Here is a 12,298-nt window from a genome sequence, read left to right as displayed (position 1 = left end):
AGCAGTCTTCCCTAAAGTAATCATGCCCCCCCATAAGTATGCTTTGGTGAATGATGGACCACATGACAGACAGTGGTCCCATAAGATTATAATAATGGAGCTGAAAAATTCCTAGTAACTTCATAGACCCTGTAGTCATTGTAACACCAGTGTAATATATTACCTTTTCTACCTCAGATATACAAATCATTTTATTACAATTGCCTATGGGTATTCAGCACAGGTACATGCTGTATAGGCTTAGAGCCTAGGAGCAATAGGCTATACCATACAGCCTAAGTGTATAGTAGGCTATACCATTTAGGTTTATGTAAGTACACTGTATGAAGTTCAAACAACAAAACTGCCTAAGGACCCATTTCTCACACAGGATCCCCATTGTTAAGCAATGCAAGACTATATCTGCATGGCTCACTCCTTTCTCTCCTTCATGTCTCACTCAAGTATCACCTCATCAGAGACCGTCTCTGATCAATATATACAAAAAAGTCCCTTCTCTGATCAATATATATAAAATAGATAAGTCCCTTCTCCCACCCCACCAACAACTTACTTTTGAGACTCTCCATCCTTCTTCTCTCACTTTTTCACCATAGCACCAGAATGTCATATGCACATTTGTCTATCCCCACACACCCCACCCCTGACTAGAGTGTAGGTTAGATGGGGGTAAGGACTTTGTTTTGCTCATTCCTGTATCCTCAGCATTTAGAACAGTTTCAGCAAATAAAAGATACTTAATAAATATTATTTGAATGTATGGTGACTAGCAAATAATAAGTACTTAATTAGTGTTAGCAACTATTATAAATCTCATTAAGTCACTTCATAATACTAAATGAAGAATACATACCTTGAATCATTTCACTGATTTTGTTACAGATTCCTACAGCAAAATCCCTTTGGAAAAAGAGAACAGAGAACAGAAAAAACTTTAAAACCAAAAAATTACATATGCTTATATTTTCTAAGGACTTAAAAGAAATAAAACACAGTTAGCACAGAAGAAATACAATATTCCAAACTGCAACTAATATTCCAAGGTCAGATGCTCGGGTTAGGGGAGGTGGTAAGAAACACAACTAAAACAAAAACTCCAGCAACCAAATGGGCTATGCCAACACTGCTCTAAAGCAGCTCACTTAGGCCATTATCACCATACAGTGTTATTTTTTCATAACACTAACAAGCATCTGAAATTATTTTGTGTTTATATAACAACAGGGCCTGACCTTTTTCATTCCTATATTTCTGGAACTTAGTAAAGTATCTGAACATGGTGGATATTCAGTAAGTATTTCTTTAATAACCATATAAAGACTTCTTATAACAACTTAGAATTTAAAAATCCATTAGAATTTTTAAAAATGTTAAAATAACATTTTAAAAATTCTTAATGTCAACATTTAAATATAGTGAGCCCAAATAGAATAATCTGGTTTTTCAGATTATCCCCTCTCCTTTGCCAAAAACCTGAGCACTGGGCATCCATTCCTGCACTGTTAACAATAGGCTGGTGCCATGGGGCACTTTAGATGGAGCGGACGTGCTTCAGTTCACCACAGTTGCCACTAAGGGACACTGCTCTCACTGACAATGTTCACCTGGCCCCTGAAAGCATCTGAGTTTGTAACTCCTGCTTTGCCACCCAGGGACTAGCAATTTAGAATAAAACAAATATGGTTATGGTAGGAGATTGGGGGGGCGGGGAAGAACAGGATTAAATAAATTCTAAAGGTCTTATTTGGTTTGGCTTGTTACTCTGATTTAATATCCAAAACTGATCAATACAGATACTAGAAAAAAAATCCATCAGTACTGACCGAGATATGTGATCTCAAGCCAGGTCATTATTTCTGGGAGAAGATATGAACACTGATTTCAAAAATATAAATCTTGTCAGCTGGCCACAGTAGCTCACACCTGTAATCCCAGCAATTTGGGATTGCTGAGGTGAGAGGATCACTTGAGTCCAGGAGTTCGAGGCTGCAGTGAGCCATGATTGCGCCACTGCATTCCAGCCTAGGTGACAGAGACTCATTTGGTATTTTTTAATAAATTAGAAGTATATCATACTGAAGCATGGTATATTAAAAACTGTTTCTACATAAACTGCCAATTTAGATGTTTAATCATCATTTCCACAAGTGAAAAATCTTGCTGTTTCTCTTACTTGGTCTTAATCATTTTCCAAAACCAGTAATTATGCAGAGTGAAATAAAATTAGCTTCTAATAAGAACACAAGAGAAAAACTGAACTAAAAGTGATTCTCATATACAAAATTTAATCACTAAATTACAAATTTATCATCCAAATTTAGAAACTAAATTTAGAAAACTATTTTTGGAAGCACTGGAAGTACATATTTAATCTGACAGACTATGAAGCACTGACACCTTGGCAGTGGTAATCAGACGATAATTATTCTCTAGGCACAACTCCTAATCAATAAAAGTACAGTCATGTGCAGCATAACAACATTTTGGTCAACAACAAACCACATATTGACAGCGGCCTCAAGAGATTATAACAGAGCTGAAAAATTCATATTGGCCAGAGATGTCTTGATGTCTGACCCTGTGCAGGTCTAGGTTAATGTATGTGTCTCTGTGTCTTTTCTTTGAGGGGTCCCCCTATGTTACCTAGGCTGGTCTTGAACTCCTGAGCTCAAGCAATACCCCGGCCTCAGCCTCCCAAGTAGCTGGAATTACAGGCGTGAGACACTGTGCCCAGCTATGTCTTAATTTTAACTAAAAAAGCTTATAGAATAAAGATATAAAGAACGTATGTTTATACAGCTATATGTTTGTATTTTAAGCTAAGTTTTATTATAAAAGAGTCAAAAAGTTAAAAGAAATTAAGACTTTACAAAGTTAAAAAGTTATAGTAAGGTAAGGTTAATTTATTATTGAAGGAAGAAAAACTTCAAAAATAAATTTAGTGAAGCCTAAGTGTACAGTGTTTAGGAAGTCTACAGTAGTATACAGTAATGTCCTAGGCTTTCACATTCATTTACCACTCACTCACTGATCACCCAGAGCAAATTCCAGTCCTGCAAGCTCCATTCATGGTAAGTGCCCTATACAGGAATACCATTTTTATCTTTTACGCCATATTTTTACTGCGCCTTTTCTATGTTTAGATATACATATACTTACCACTGTGTTCCAACTGCCTACAGTATTCAGTACAGAAACATGCTATAGATGTTTACAGCCTAGAGGCAACAGGTTATAACCTAGGTGTATAGTAGGTTATACCATGTAGATTTGTGTAAGTCCTCTACAATGTTTGCACAACGATGAAATTGCCTAACAATGCATTTCTCAGAATGTAACCCCATAGTTAAGAGACATGTGACTGAAATTTTTAAAAGTCCTCTCAATACCAACGACTCTCAATGAGGAAAAAAATGCTTATTTTCAAAGGCATAAATAGGAACTGTACTTATTCAGGTATATCTGATCATCAATTACTGCTACATCTATTTATTAATTTTGATCTGTGAAATTAAAAATTATATGCTTTCTATTATCTACTTTTTCAATAAGAATTCCTGGAACTCTGAAGGTTTGATAAGAATAGCTGAAGGGGCCAGGCACAGTGGCTCACGCCTGTAATTCTAGCACTTTGGGAGGCCAAGGCAGATGGATCACCTGAGGTCAGGAGTTCAAGACCAGCCTGGCCAACGTGCTGAAACACCATCTCTATTAAAAATACAAAAATTAGCTGGGCATGGTGGCAGGCGCCTGTAATCCCAGCTACTTGGGAGGCTGACGCAGAAGAATCACTTGAACCCGGGAGACGGAGGTTGCTGTGAACCGAGATTGCGCCACTGTACTCCAGCCTGGATGACAAGAGCAAAACTCCATTTCAAAAAAAAAAACAATGCTGAAGAGGAGTGTATGCAAATATTATTTTTTTATGTTAAAAAAAATTTATCATTCACCTGGTTATAAAACTGGAATTTGTTCATGCCAAGATATAGAGATATAGAGAAATTTATAAAAAGAAAATAAAAATTATATACCATCTTACCACTCAGAGACAAGATTTTGATATATATCCTTCTAGTCTTTTTTTCTATTGCATAAATACAAATATTAGGGCTTTTTTTTTTTTAAACAAATCTGTTATATTACATAAGCTATTAGGGTTTTTTTTTAAACAAACCTGTTATATTACATAACCTATTATGTAACCTGCTTCCAAATATGTTCCTAAAAACATTTGTTTTAAGTTGTTACCGTATTCTATTGTATGATCATACTTTATCTAAGCTCAATGGCAGAAATTTAGGTTGCTTCTCATTTCTTTTGTTGTTACAAGTAACATTACAACTAGCATCCATACAAATAATTATCAGTACATATTGCTGTTATCTTAGGATAAATTCTAGAAGTGAATTTCCTGGGTCAAAGGGATGTATGTACCTGTTTAAGGCTTTTCATACATATTACCAAAACGCACCCCAGAAGGCAATGCTACTTTTCCTGTCAGTCAGGGAGATATTGTATTTTCTTTTACAGAAGAGAAGCCAATCAAACATAGTAATAAAACCATGGTCAACATTTAATCCTCCTGCCCAAAACAAAAATACTGTTCTGTAAAACAACAGTGTAGGACATGACATTCTGAATAGGTTAAAATTGGTTTTAATTCAAGTTATTGTCTTTGCCAAACTGTGGACAGCTCTAATGCAAAACAAATTAACATTAGAAGACAATAAGTAAGCAATTTAGTATTACAGATGTATATGTAATATACATTCTGGGAGATGTATATGTAAAATACATTCTGGGAGAAGCTCCTCAGTGAACAAAGCTTCTGCTACCCAGGGAAGCCTTCTCCAACGAATCTATGCTGATCTTGTCCTTCTGGAAACTCATTTCATTTACACAATTAATGCCAACATTTGTACTTACATTTTCTATTTTATGAATTTAAGTCTTGTTTCCCCAACATAAGGTAAACCTTCTTGGAAAACACACCTTGTCATTTACACTTTCCTGTATCTCTTAGTGTTTATATAAGTTGATCAGTTTTTCCTTCAAAAACTTTTCTTGGGAAGCCAAATTACTAAAAGGGATGTACTTTTGTAAGCTTACTTTGACTGTGCAGAGAAGTTTGCAGCAGCAAAAACAGCAGCTTCAACTTCTACATTATCATGTGAATCTAAACTCTGACGAATACTATGATGAGCATTCTTCCTCTCAGGAATTATTGATGCCAGACTTCCCAACATCCTACAGAAACAGAGAAACCCAAGAAGATTGGGCATACAATAAAGTCAAGGTCAGAAAAGGAAGAGGCAAGGCAAAGCCAGATTATCAAAACTAAAGTTTGTAGGTAATTCCATGTAACTCCGGTTAATAAAGCACAACTTTAGAAATCCATGACTCAAAATTTAAACGCTTTTACATATTTCAATACGTCAGAAAAATTAAAATGGCTTATCTAAAAAGCAAAATTTTTAACAATCACCTTGAAGTACATCCCAGGTACCAAACAGCCCAGGAAGGAAACTTCTGAATTATTAAAGCATCAAAATATCAATTTTCCAATGTTGCATAAAGAAGTCCATTTCAGCAAAGCATTAAGAATACAACATTTTTGCTGGTAAGCAGATACACAAAGTAAAAAAAAGTAAGAGCTCCCAATCTTTTTTCCCACATCAGTAAATATTGGTATGATGATTTTCAAATGTCCTCGAGATCAAGAAAGCAGTGGTTGAGGACGCCCCTGGGGCTCACACCAGAATCAACAACGGTGCAGAAGGTAAAGCTTGGAAAACACAGTCTACTTTATAATAAAATTATACATTTAGAAAGGAAAAAATCTATTGTTTGCGATATGAACTACAGACAGTTTGAAAAATCCTTTCAGCAGAAAGGCATAAATTTTAGAAATCTGCAAAACACTGCAGTAAACAAAACCTACAATGTTCCTACAATGACAACCTTCTTCAAAGTCAACATCCTAAATAACCTTCCAATGTGACACGTAATCACCTAATTATTCCCTGTAATTACACTCGATTAAGTAGTACTGTTCCTAGTACTGTTAAAAATAAGTAATACTGTTAGTAGCAAGAAACTAAAATAGACTAAATATGTAATTTATATTTAATTTGAAGGTTTTGGAATTACACATCTTTCAAAAGAAATAACAAATGACTATTAATCTATTATACCAGAAAAGATTAGACTAGGCTAATACCGACACATTTAATAACTTATTCCCACTGCTTCCGGCTTAATTTTTCTCTTCCTACTTGAGTACCTCCTTCTAGAATGTTTACAAAACAGGTCCTATATGGCAAACCTCCTAAGGCCTTGTGTGCCTGAGAATCTTTTTATTTTACTACTCTTTAAATGAAAACTGGATTAGATATAAAATTCTTAGCTCAATTTTCCTTCAATACTTATTGCATCAAGTGTTACCGTAGAAAAATCTGATTTCAATCTAATTTTTTTTTCCTTTAAAGTGATCCTTCTTTTTGGAAGCTTTCTAGAGATCGCTGGCTTTATTGATTACCACAGTGCTTAAAAAAAAAGAATTGAGGCAAGAGTCAATTGCCATGACTTAGAGAAGGGCAAGCATGCAAAATGATTAACATTCAAATATTAATCTACAATCTTATCAAAATATTCAGGCTAGCTCTAAATTATTCATGAAATTCATTCCACCAGTTAAATTATATTCTTCTCTATTATCTTTTGATTAAAAAAAAACCATGTTTGTGAAAACCAATTCAAACATTACAAAAAAAAGTCAAATGGAAAAGCCTTTTGTAATCTATAACCCAAAGACTCTACCAAAAATAATCACTGTTAACAGTATATATTCCTCTAGATTTTTTTCTAAGCCTATATAAACATACATATTAATATTAACTGACAAAATGAGTTAATAAAATGGATACTATGTGACTATTTTTTAAAACAATATCTTTCTATGTCAGTATATATAGACTCACAACTCACTTTACTCTTTAAAAGTTATACAGTAGTTCACAAATAGCTATTCCCATGTTGATTTTTCCCCAATTTTTCAATCTACAAAAATGATACTATAATCATCTATATACATATATTCACCAACTTTTAAAAATGATTCATTTAAAAAATTCCTATAGGTATATTTGCTGAAGTAAAGGGTAAAAATATCTTAAATTTAAATTCTGGGCCAGGTGCAGTGGCTCACGCCTATAATCCCAACAATATGGGAGGCCAAAGCGGGCAGATCACCTGAGGTCAGGAGTTCAAGACCAGCCTGGCCAACATGGTAAAATGCTGTCTCTACTAAAAGTAAAAAAAGATAGCTGAGTGTGGTGGCAGGTACCTACAATCCCCGCTACTCGGGAGGCTGAGGCAGGAGAATTGCCTGAACCCAGGAGGCAGAGGTTGCAGTGAGCCAAGATCACGCCACCGCACTCCAGCCTGGGCGACAGAGCAGGACTCCATCTCAATAAATTAATTAATTAATTAATTATATTGAATATAGCTTTCAAAGGATGAAAATCAATGAACTGACTTTAAAATATCACATACTACTCACAATTTAATCACTCAAAAAGCAAAGAAATGACAAAAGCACTAAATTCTGAACAAGAAGGAAGAACTGATTCCCGGAGTGGAAAAAAGGACACTCAGGGAAGAGGTGACATCCCGAACTTCCTGGTTAAAAAGAAGACTGTCTGGGCAGACTAGGTCAGAAATGAACCCTATAATTTAGGAAAGTGAATTTCAAAAGATATAAAAAGTTATAGATATGATACTATAAATGGCAGAGCTAAGAAGAAAATATGGTTCTAGCTGGATATAAGGCTTACAAAATGAAATTCTAACAAATAAATTTTTTTAAATATGCCAAGAAAGAAAAGAAAAAGCTAAAGAAATTATAGTGGTTATACCTGATGTTCTCCAATGAAATCAAATATGATTTATCACATTAAAAATGATCACATAATCAAGGAAGAATATAGAAAACTGACAGAAAACATTAAGGGCAGGAACGCAAAGTTCAAAATGCCCTGAGGCTAAGCTATATTGAGATCCACCAAGTTATTTGATCAGAACACCTATCTACATAGAGATGCATTTCAAACACAAGTTAGGCAACAATTTATAACCCAAACAGTTAACACAGATGTTAACTAAAAAGCATTTGCAGATTGGGATGGTTATCACAGTTTTGCCTTGACTCTTGGTCAAAAAAACATAAACAACTCCTAATATTCAAAATGAAAAATGTAAATATACTGCCTTTTTTGTACATAATTACAGTTCAAATAATCTTATAGTGAATTATTATAATACGGTATACCGGAGGGTGATGGCTCTTGCCACAGGATCATTACTATGAATCACAGAAAAAATTCTCTTCACAAATTCATCCACATTTAGAATCTTCTCCAAATGTTTCTCACTTTGTTGGGTAACTTTAAGAACACATAGCCTCAGGAAATTATTTCTAGAAAAACCAGAAATAAAATAAATTAGGTCACTTTAGAAAGTAATATTTAATTAGGAACCAAAGTAACACTAATAATATTAAATTTTAGCAACACACAAATATTTTTCAATCTTAACATTATTTGTTTCACTACTAAAAGAGTTAAAGTTTGTACTTTAGGTGGACACTAAGCATAAGCAGTTAGCTATGCTATAGTCTTGCTGCAAGACACCAAAATGGCAGTGACACAAGGAGAAGACCTACAGCAGAACTAAATCTCCTCAAACTATATCATAACCAAGGCCAGGAAATCAGACGGTCTTTCTCTTCTCTTGGGCTTATTCCACAACTTCTTTTCTCCTTCCGGTGTGGTATTGTGTGCATATGAGCACGAGTGCATGGAGAATGGCAGAAAGCAGCAGAAGATGGAATGGTCGGGGGAGAAAAAGCAAACAGGCATGTATTCAGTGCTTACATGTTTCAGGTACTTCATAGACATGCATCTCATGCTATAAAATAAATTATTAAATTAAATCAGAAACTTCTCAAAAACAATCTGTACACAGCCACAGATTTTCCTGAAGTATACAGTAAAATATTAAGGTTGTCTTAATTTTATTCTGTTCTCCAAAGAAATAAGTATTGTCTAAATTATACTCTTCATTTTTGCTTTAAATGTCATTAAATCTCACACTGATGTGCTGCACACAGTCATGTGCGTCCACTAATGGTAACTAACCATGTGGAAGTCCTAAAAGGCAAAAAGAAAAAGACCACAATATAAAACAAGAAATATGAACCAAGTACTTTAGAACATTGAAAATTTCAAAAGACTTACCCAACTCTGAAAACATCAGCTAACTTTAGGAATGCAGAATTGATAAGAATAGGGAATGGATACTTCTGAAAAAGCCTGGGAAAGCGAACAACTGCTTCACACTGTTCACCAAGTTTGCCAGATCTTAGGCCTATGGGAAAAAAAAGCACAGAGAGGGAAGAAAAGTTTGCATATTTGTGGCTACAAAGCAAAAATAGCAAATATAATTTACTAGATAGTAAAGAAATAATCATTCTTAAGAAGCAGGTAAAGTATAATTCATTACCCTTTTAAAAGTAAAAATGGTATATTGAAATAGTAATCTGGAAATCGCTACTTTTAGATACATAATAATGAAAAAAAAATTTTTAAAGGTAAGAGTTAAGAATATTCAAAGCCATAAAATAAACCTCAACACATTTAAAAGGACTGAAATCATATAATGTATGTTTTCTGACCACATGGAATTAAATTAGAAATAAGAAAAAAAAAGCACGTTTAACCCATAGGTGGCTCATGCTTGTAATCTCAACACTTTGGAAGGCTGGGAAAAGGAGGATTGCTTGAGCTCAGGAGTTCATGACCAGCCTGAACAACACAGTAAGACCTCATCTCTAAAAAAAAAAAATCCAAGTGTGGTGGTGTGTGCCTGCGGACCCAGCTACTGAGGAGGCTGAGGTGGACGAATCACTTGAGCCTGGGAGGTTGAAGCTGCAGTGAAATGTGATTGTGTCACTGTGCTCCAGCCTGGGCAGCAGTGCAAGACCCCATCTCAAAAAAAAATTTTTAAATAACAAATAAATAAATAACCCACAGCTGAAAGAAGAAATCAGAAAAATATTTTGAACTGAATGAAAATAAAAGCACAATCTATGGGATGCAACTAGAGTAGTGCTTCAAGGAACATTTATAACATTGAAAGTTTATATTAAGAAAGAAGAAAGTTCTCAAATCAATGATCTAACAAAGGTACCAACATAATTCAATGTGGAAACAATAATCTTTGAAACATGTGATTCTGGAAAAACTAGATAAGCATAAGCAAAAAGAATCAACCTCCACACTTAACTTGCATCATACACAAAAATTAACTCAAAATGAACCACAGACCTCAGTGTAAGAGCTAAAATTATAAACTATGGAGAAGAAGACATAAAGACAATTTTTATGAGCTTGGGTTAGGCAAAGAATTCTTAGATAAAACAAAAGGCATAAACCATAAAATAAAAAAGTGGTAAGTTAAATTCCATCAAAATTTAAAACTTCTGCTCTTCAAAAGACACTGTTAAGAAGATGAAAAGACAACCACATGCTGAAAGAAAACATTTACAAAACACATATGTGATAAAGGACTTCATCCACAGTTGCTGTAACTCCATAATATAAACCAACTTTTTAAATGGACAAGAATTGAAGAGAAATTTCATTGAGGAAGAAATATGGATGGCAAACATAAGCACAGGAACAGATGCTCAACAGTGTCATCAGGGAAATGATGATTTAAAACTCCAGTAAGATACCATTACACATTCACTAGAATGGCAAAAACTTTAAAAAAACCAACAATGTCAAGTGCTAATGAGGATATGGGGTAACTATAACTCTCATACATTGTTAGTGGGAATGTAAAACTGTACAGCTCTTTTGACAACCCTCTGGCTCTTTCCTTTACTTTTCATTTTTCTTTTATTTTAGATTCAGGGGGTACATGTGCAAGTTTGCTAACGGGTATACTGTGAGACGCTGAAGTTTGGGGTACGAATGACCCCATTACCCGGGTAGTGAGCACAGTACCCAATAAGCAGTTTTTCAACGCTTCCCCTCTCCCTCCCTCCCTCCCTACTTTTAAGAGTCCCCAGTGTCTACTGTTCCTCTCTTTATGTCCATGTGTACCCAATGCTTAGCTCCCACTTTTAAGTGAGAACCTACAGTATTTGGTTTTCTGTTCCTACATTAATCTCCTTAGGGTAATGGCCCCCAGCTGCATCCATGTTGCTGCAAAAGACATGTTTTCATTGTTTTTTATGGCTGCATAGTATTCCATGGTGTATATGTACCATATTTTCTTTATCCAATCCATGACTGACAGGCAACTAGGTTGATTCCACAACTTTGCTATTGTTAACAGTGCTGGGATAAATATATGAGTACATGTGTCTTTTGGGCAGAATGATTTATTTTCCTTTGGGTATATACCCAGCAATGGGATTACTGGGTTGAATGGCAGTTCTAAGTTCTTCGAGAAATCTCCAAACTGCTTTCTACACTGGCTGAACTAATTTATATTCCCACCAACAGTGTATATATAAGCATTCCCTTTTCTTCACAGCCTCACAGCATGTTATTTTTTGACTTTTCAATAATAGCCATTTTGACTGGTGTGAGGTGGTATCTTACTGTGGTTTTAATTTACATTTCTCTGATGATTACTGAAGCTGAGCATTTTTTTCATGTTTGTTGACTGCTTGTATGTTTTCTTTTGAGAATACCTTTTCATGTCCTTTGCCCACTTTTTAATAGGGTTATTTGGTTTTTGCTTGTTGAGTTGTTTAAGTTCCTTACAGACTCTAGATATTACACCTTTGTCACATGCATAGTTTGCAAATATTTTCTCCCATTCTGTAGGCTGTTTACTGTTGATAGTTTCTTTTGCTGTGCAGATGCTCTTCTGCTTAATTAGGTCCCACTTGTCAATTTTTGGTTTTGTTGCAATTGCTTTTGAGGATTTAGTCACAAATTCTTTCCCAACGCTGATTTTCTTCTAGGATTCTTTCAGTTTGAGGTCTTACATTTGAATATTTAATCCACCTTGAGTTAATTTTTGTATATGGTGAAAGGTAGGGGTCCAGTTTCATTCTTCTGCATAGGGCTAGCCAGCTATCCCTGTACCATTTAGTGCATAGGGAGTCCTTTTCCCATTATTTATTTTTATCGACGTTGTTGAAGATCAGATGGCTGTAGTTGTGCAGCTTTATCTCTGGGTTCTCTATTCTGCTGTCTATGTGACTGCATGTGTACCAGTA

At 34.9% G+C, this 12,298-nt stretch overlaps 1 protein-coding gene across 2 annotated transcripts in view; it reads right to left on the bottom strand.

Moving 5' to 3' along the window:
* INTS7 (integrator complex subunit 7) overlaps window positions 1–12,298 on the bottom strand; it is a 99,323-nt gene that overhangs the window by 73,745 nt on the left and 13,280 nt on the right. For both annotated transcript variants that reach the window (XM_024247761.3, XM_002809488.6), the window contains 4 exons: window positions 9,297–9,426; window positions 8,330–8,476; window positions 5,110–5,247; window positions 854–900 (listed from right to left, as the gene is read on the bottom strand). In XM_024247761.3, coding sequence (XP_024103529.1) covers window positions 854–900; window positions 5,110–5,247; window positions 8,330–8,476; window positions 9,297–9,426 — 462 coding nt within the window. The remainder of the gene's footprint in view (window positions 1–853; window positions 901–5,109; window positions 5,248–8,329; window positions 8,477–9,296; window positions 9,427–12,298) is intronic.

The sequence above is a fragment of the Pongo abelii genome, chromosome 1 (assembly GCF_028885655.2).
Source record: "Pongo abelii isolate AG06213 chromosome 1, NHGRI_mPonAbe1-v2.0_pri, whole genome shotgun sequence".
Taxonomy (NCBI): Eukaryota; Metazoa; Chordata; class Mammalia; order Primates; family Hominidae; genus Pongo; species Pongo abelii.
The sequence above is the reverse complement of the archived record's forward strand: the minus strand, read 5'-3'. Positions and strand labels throughout refer to the sequence as shown.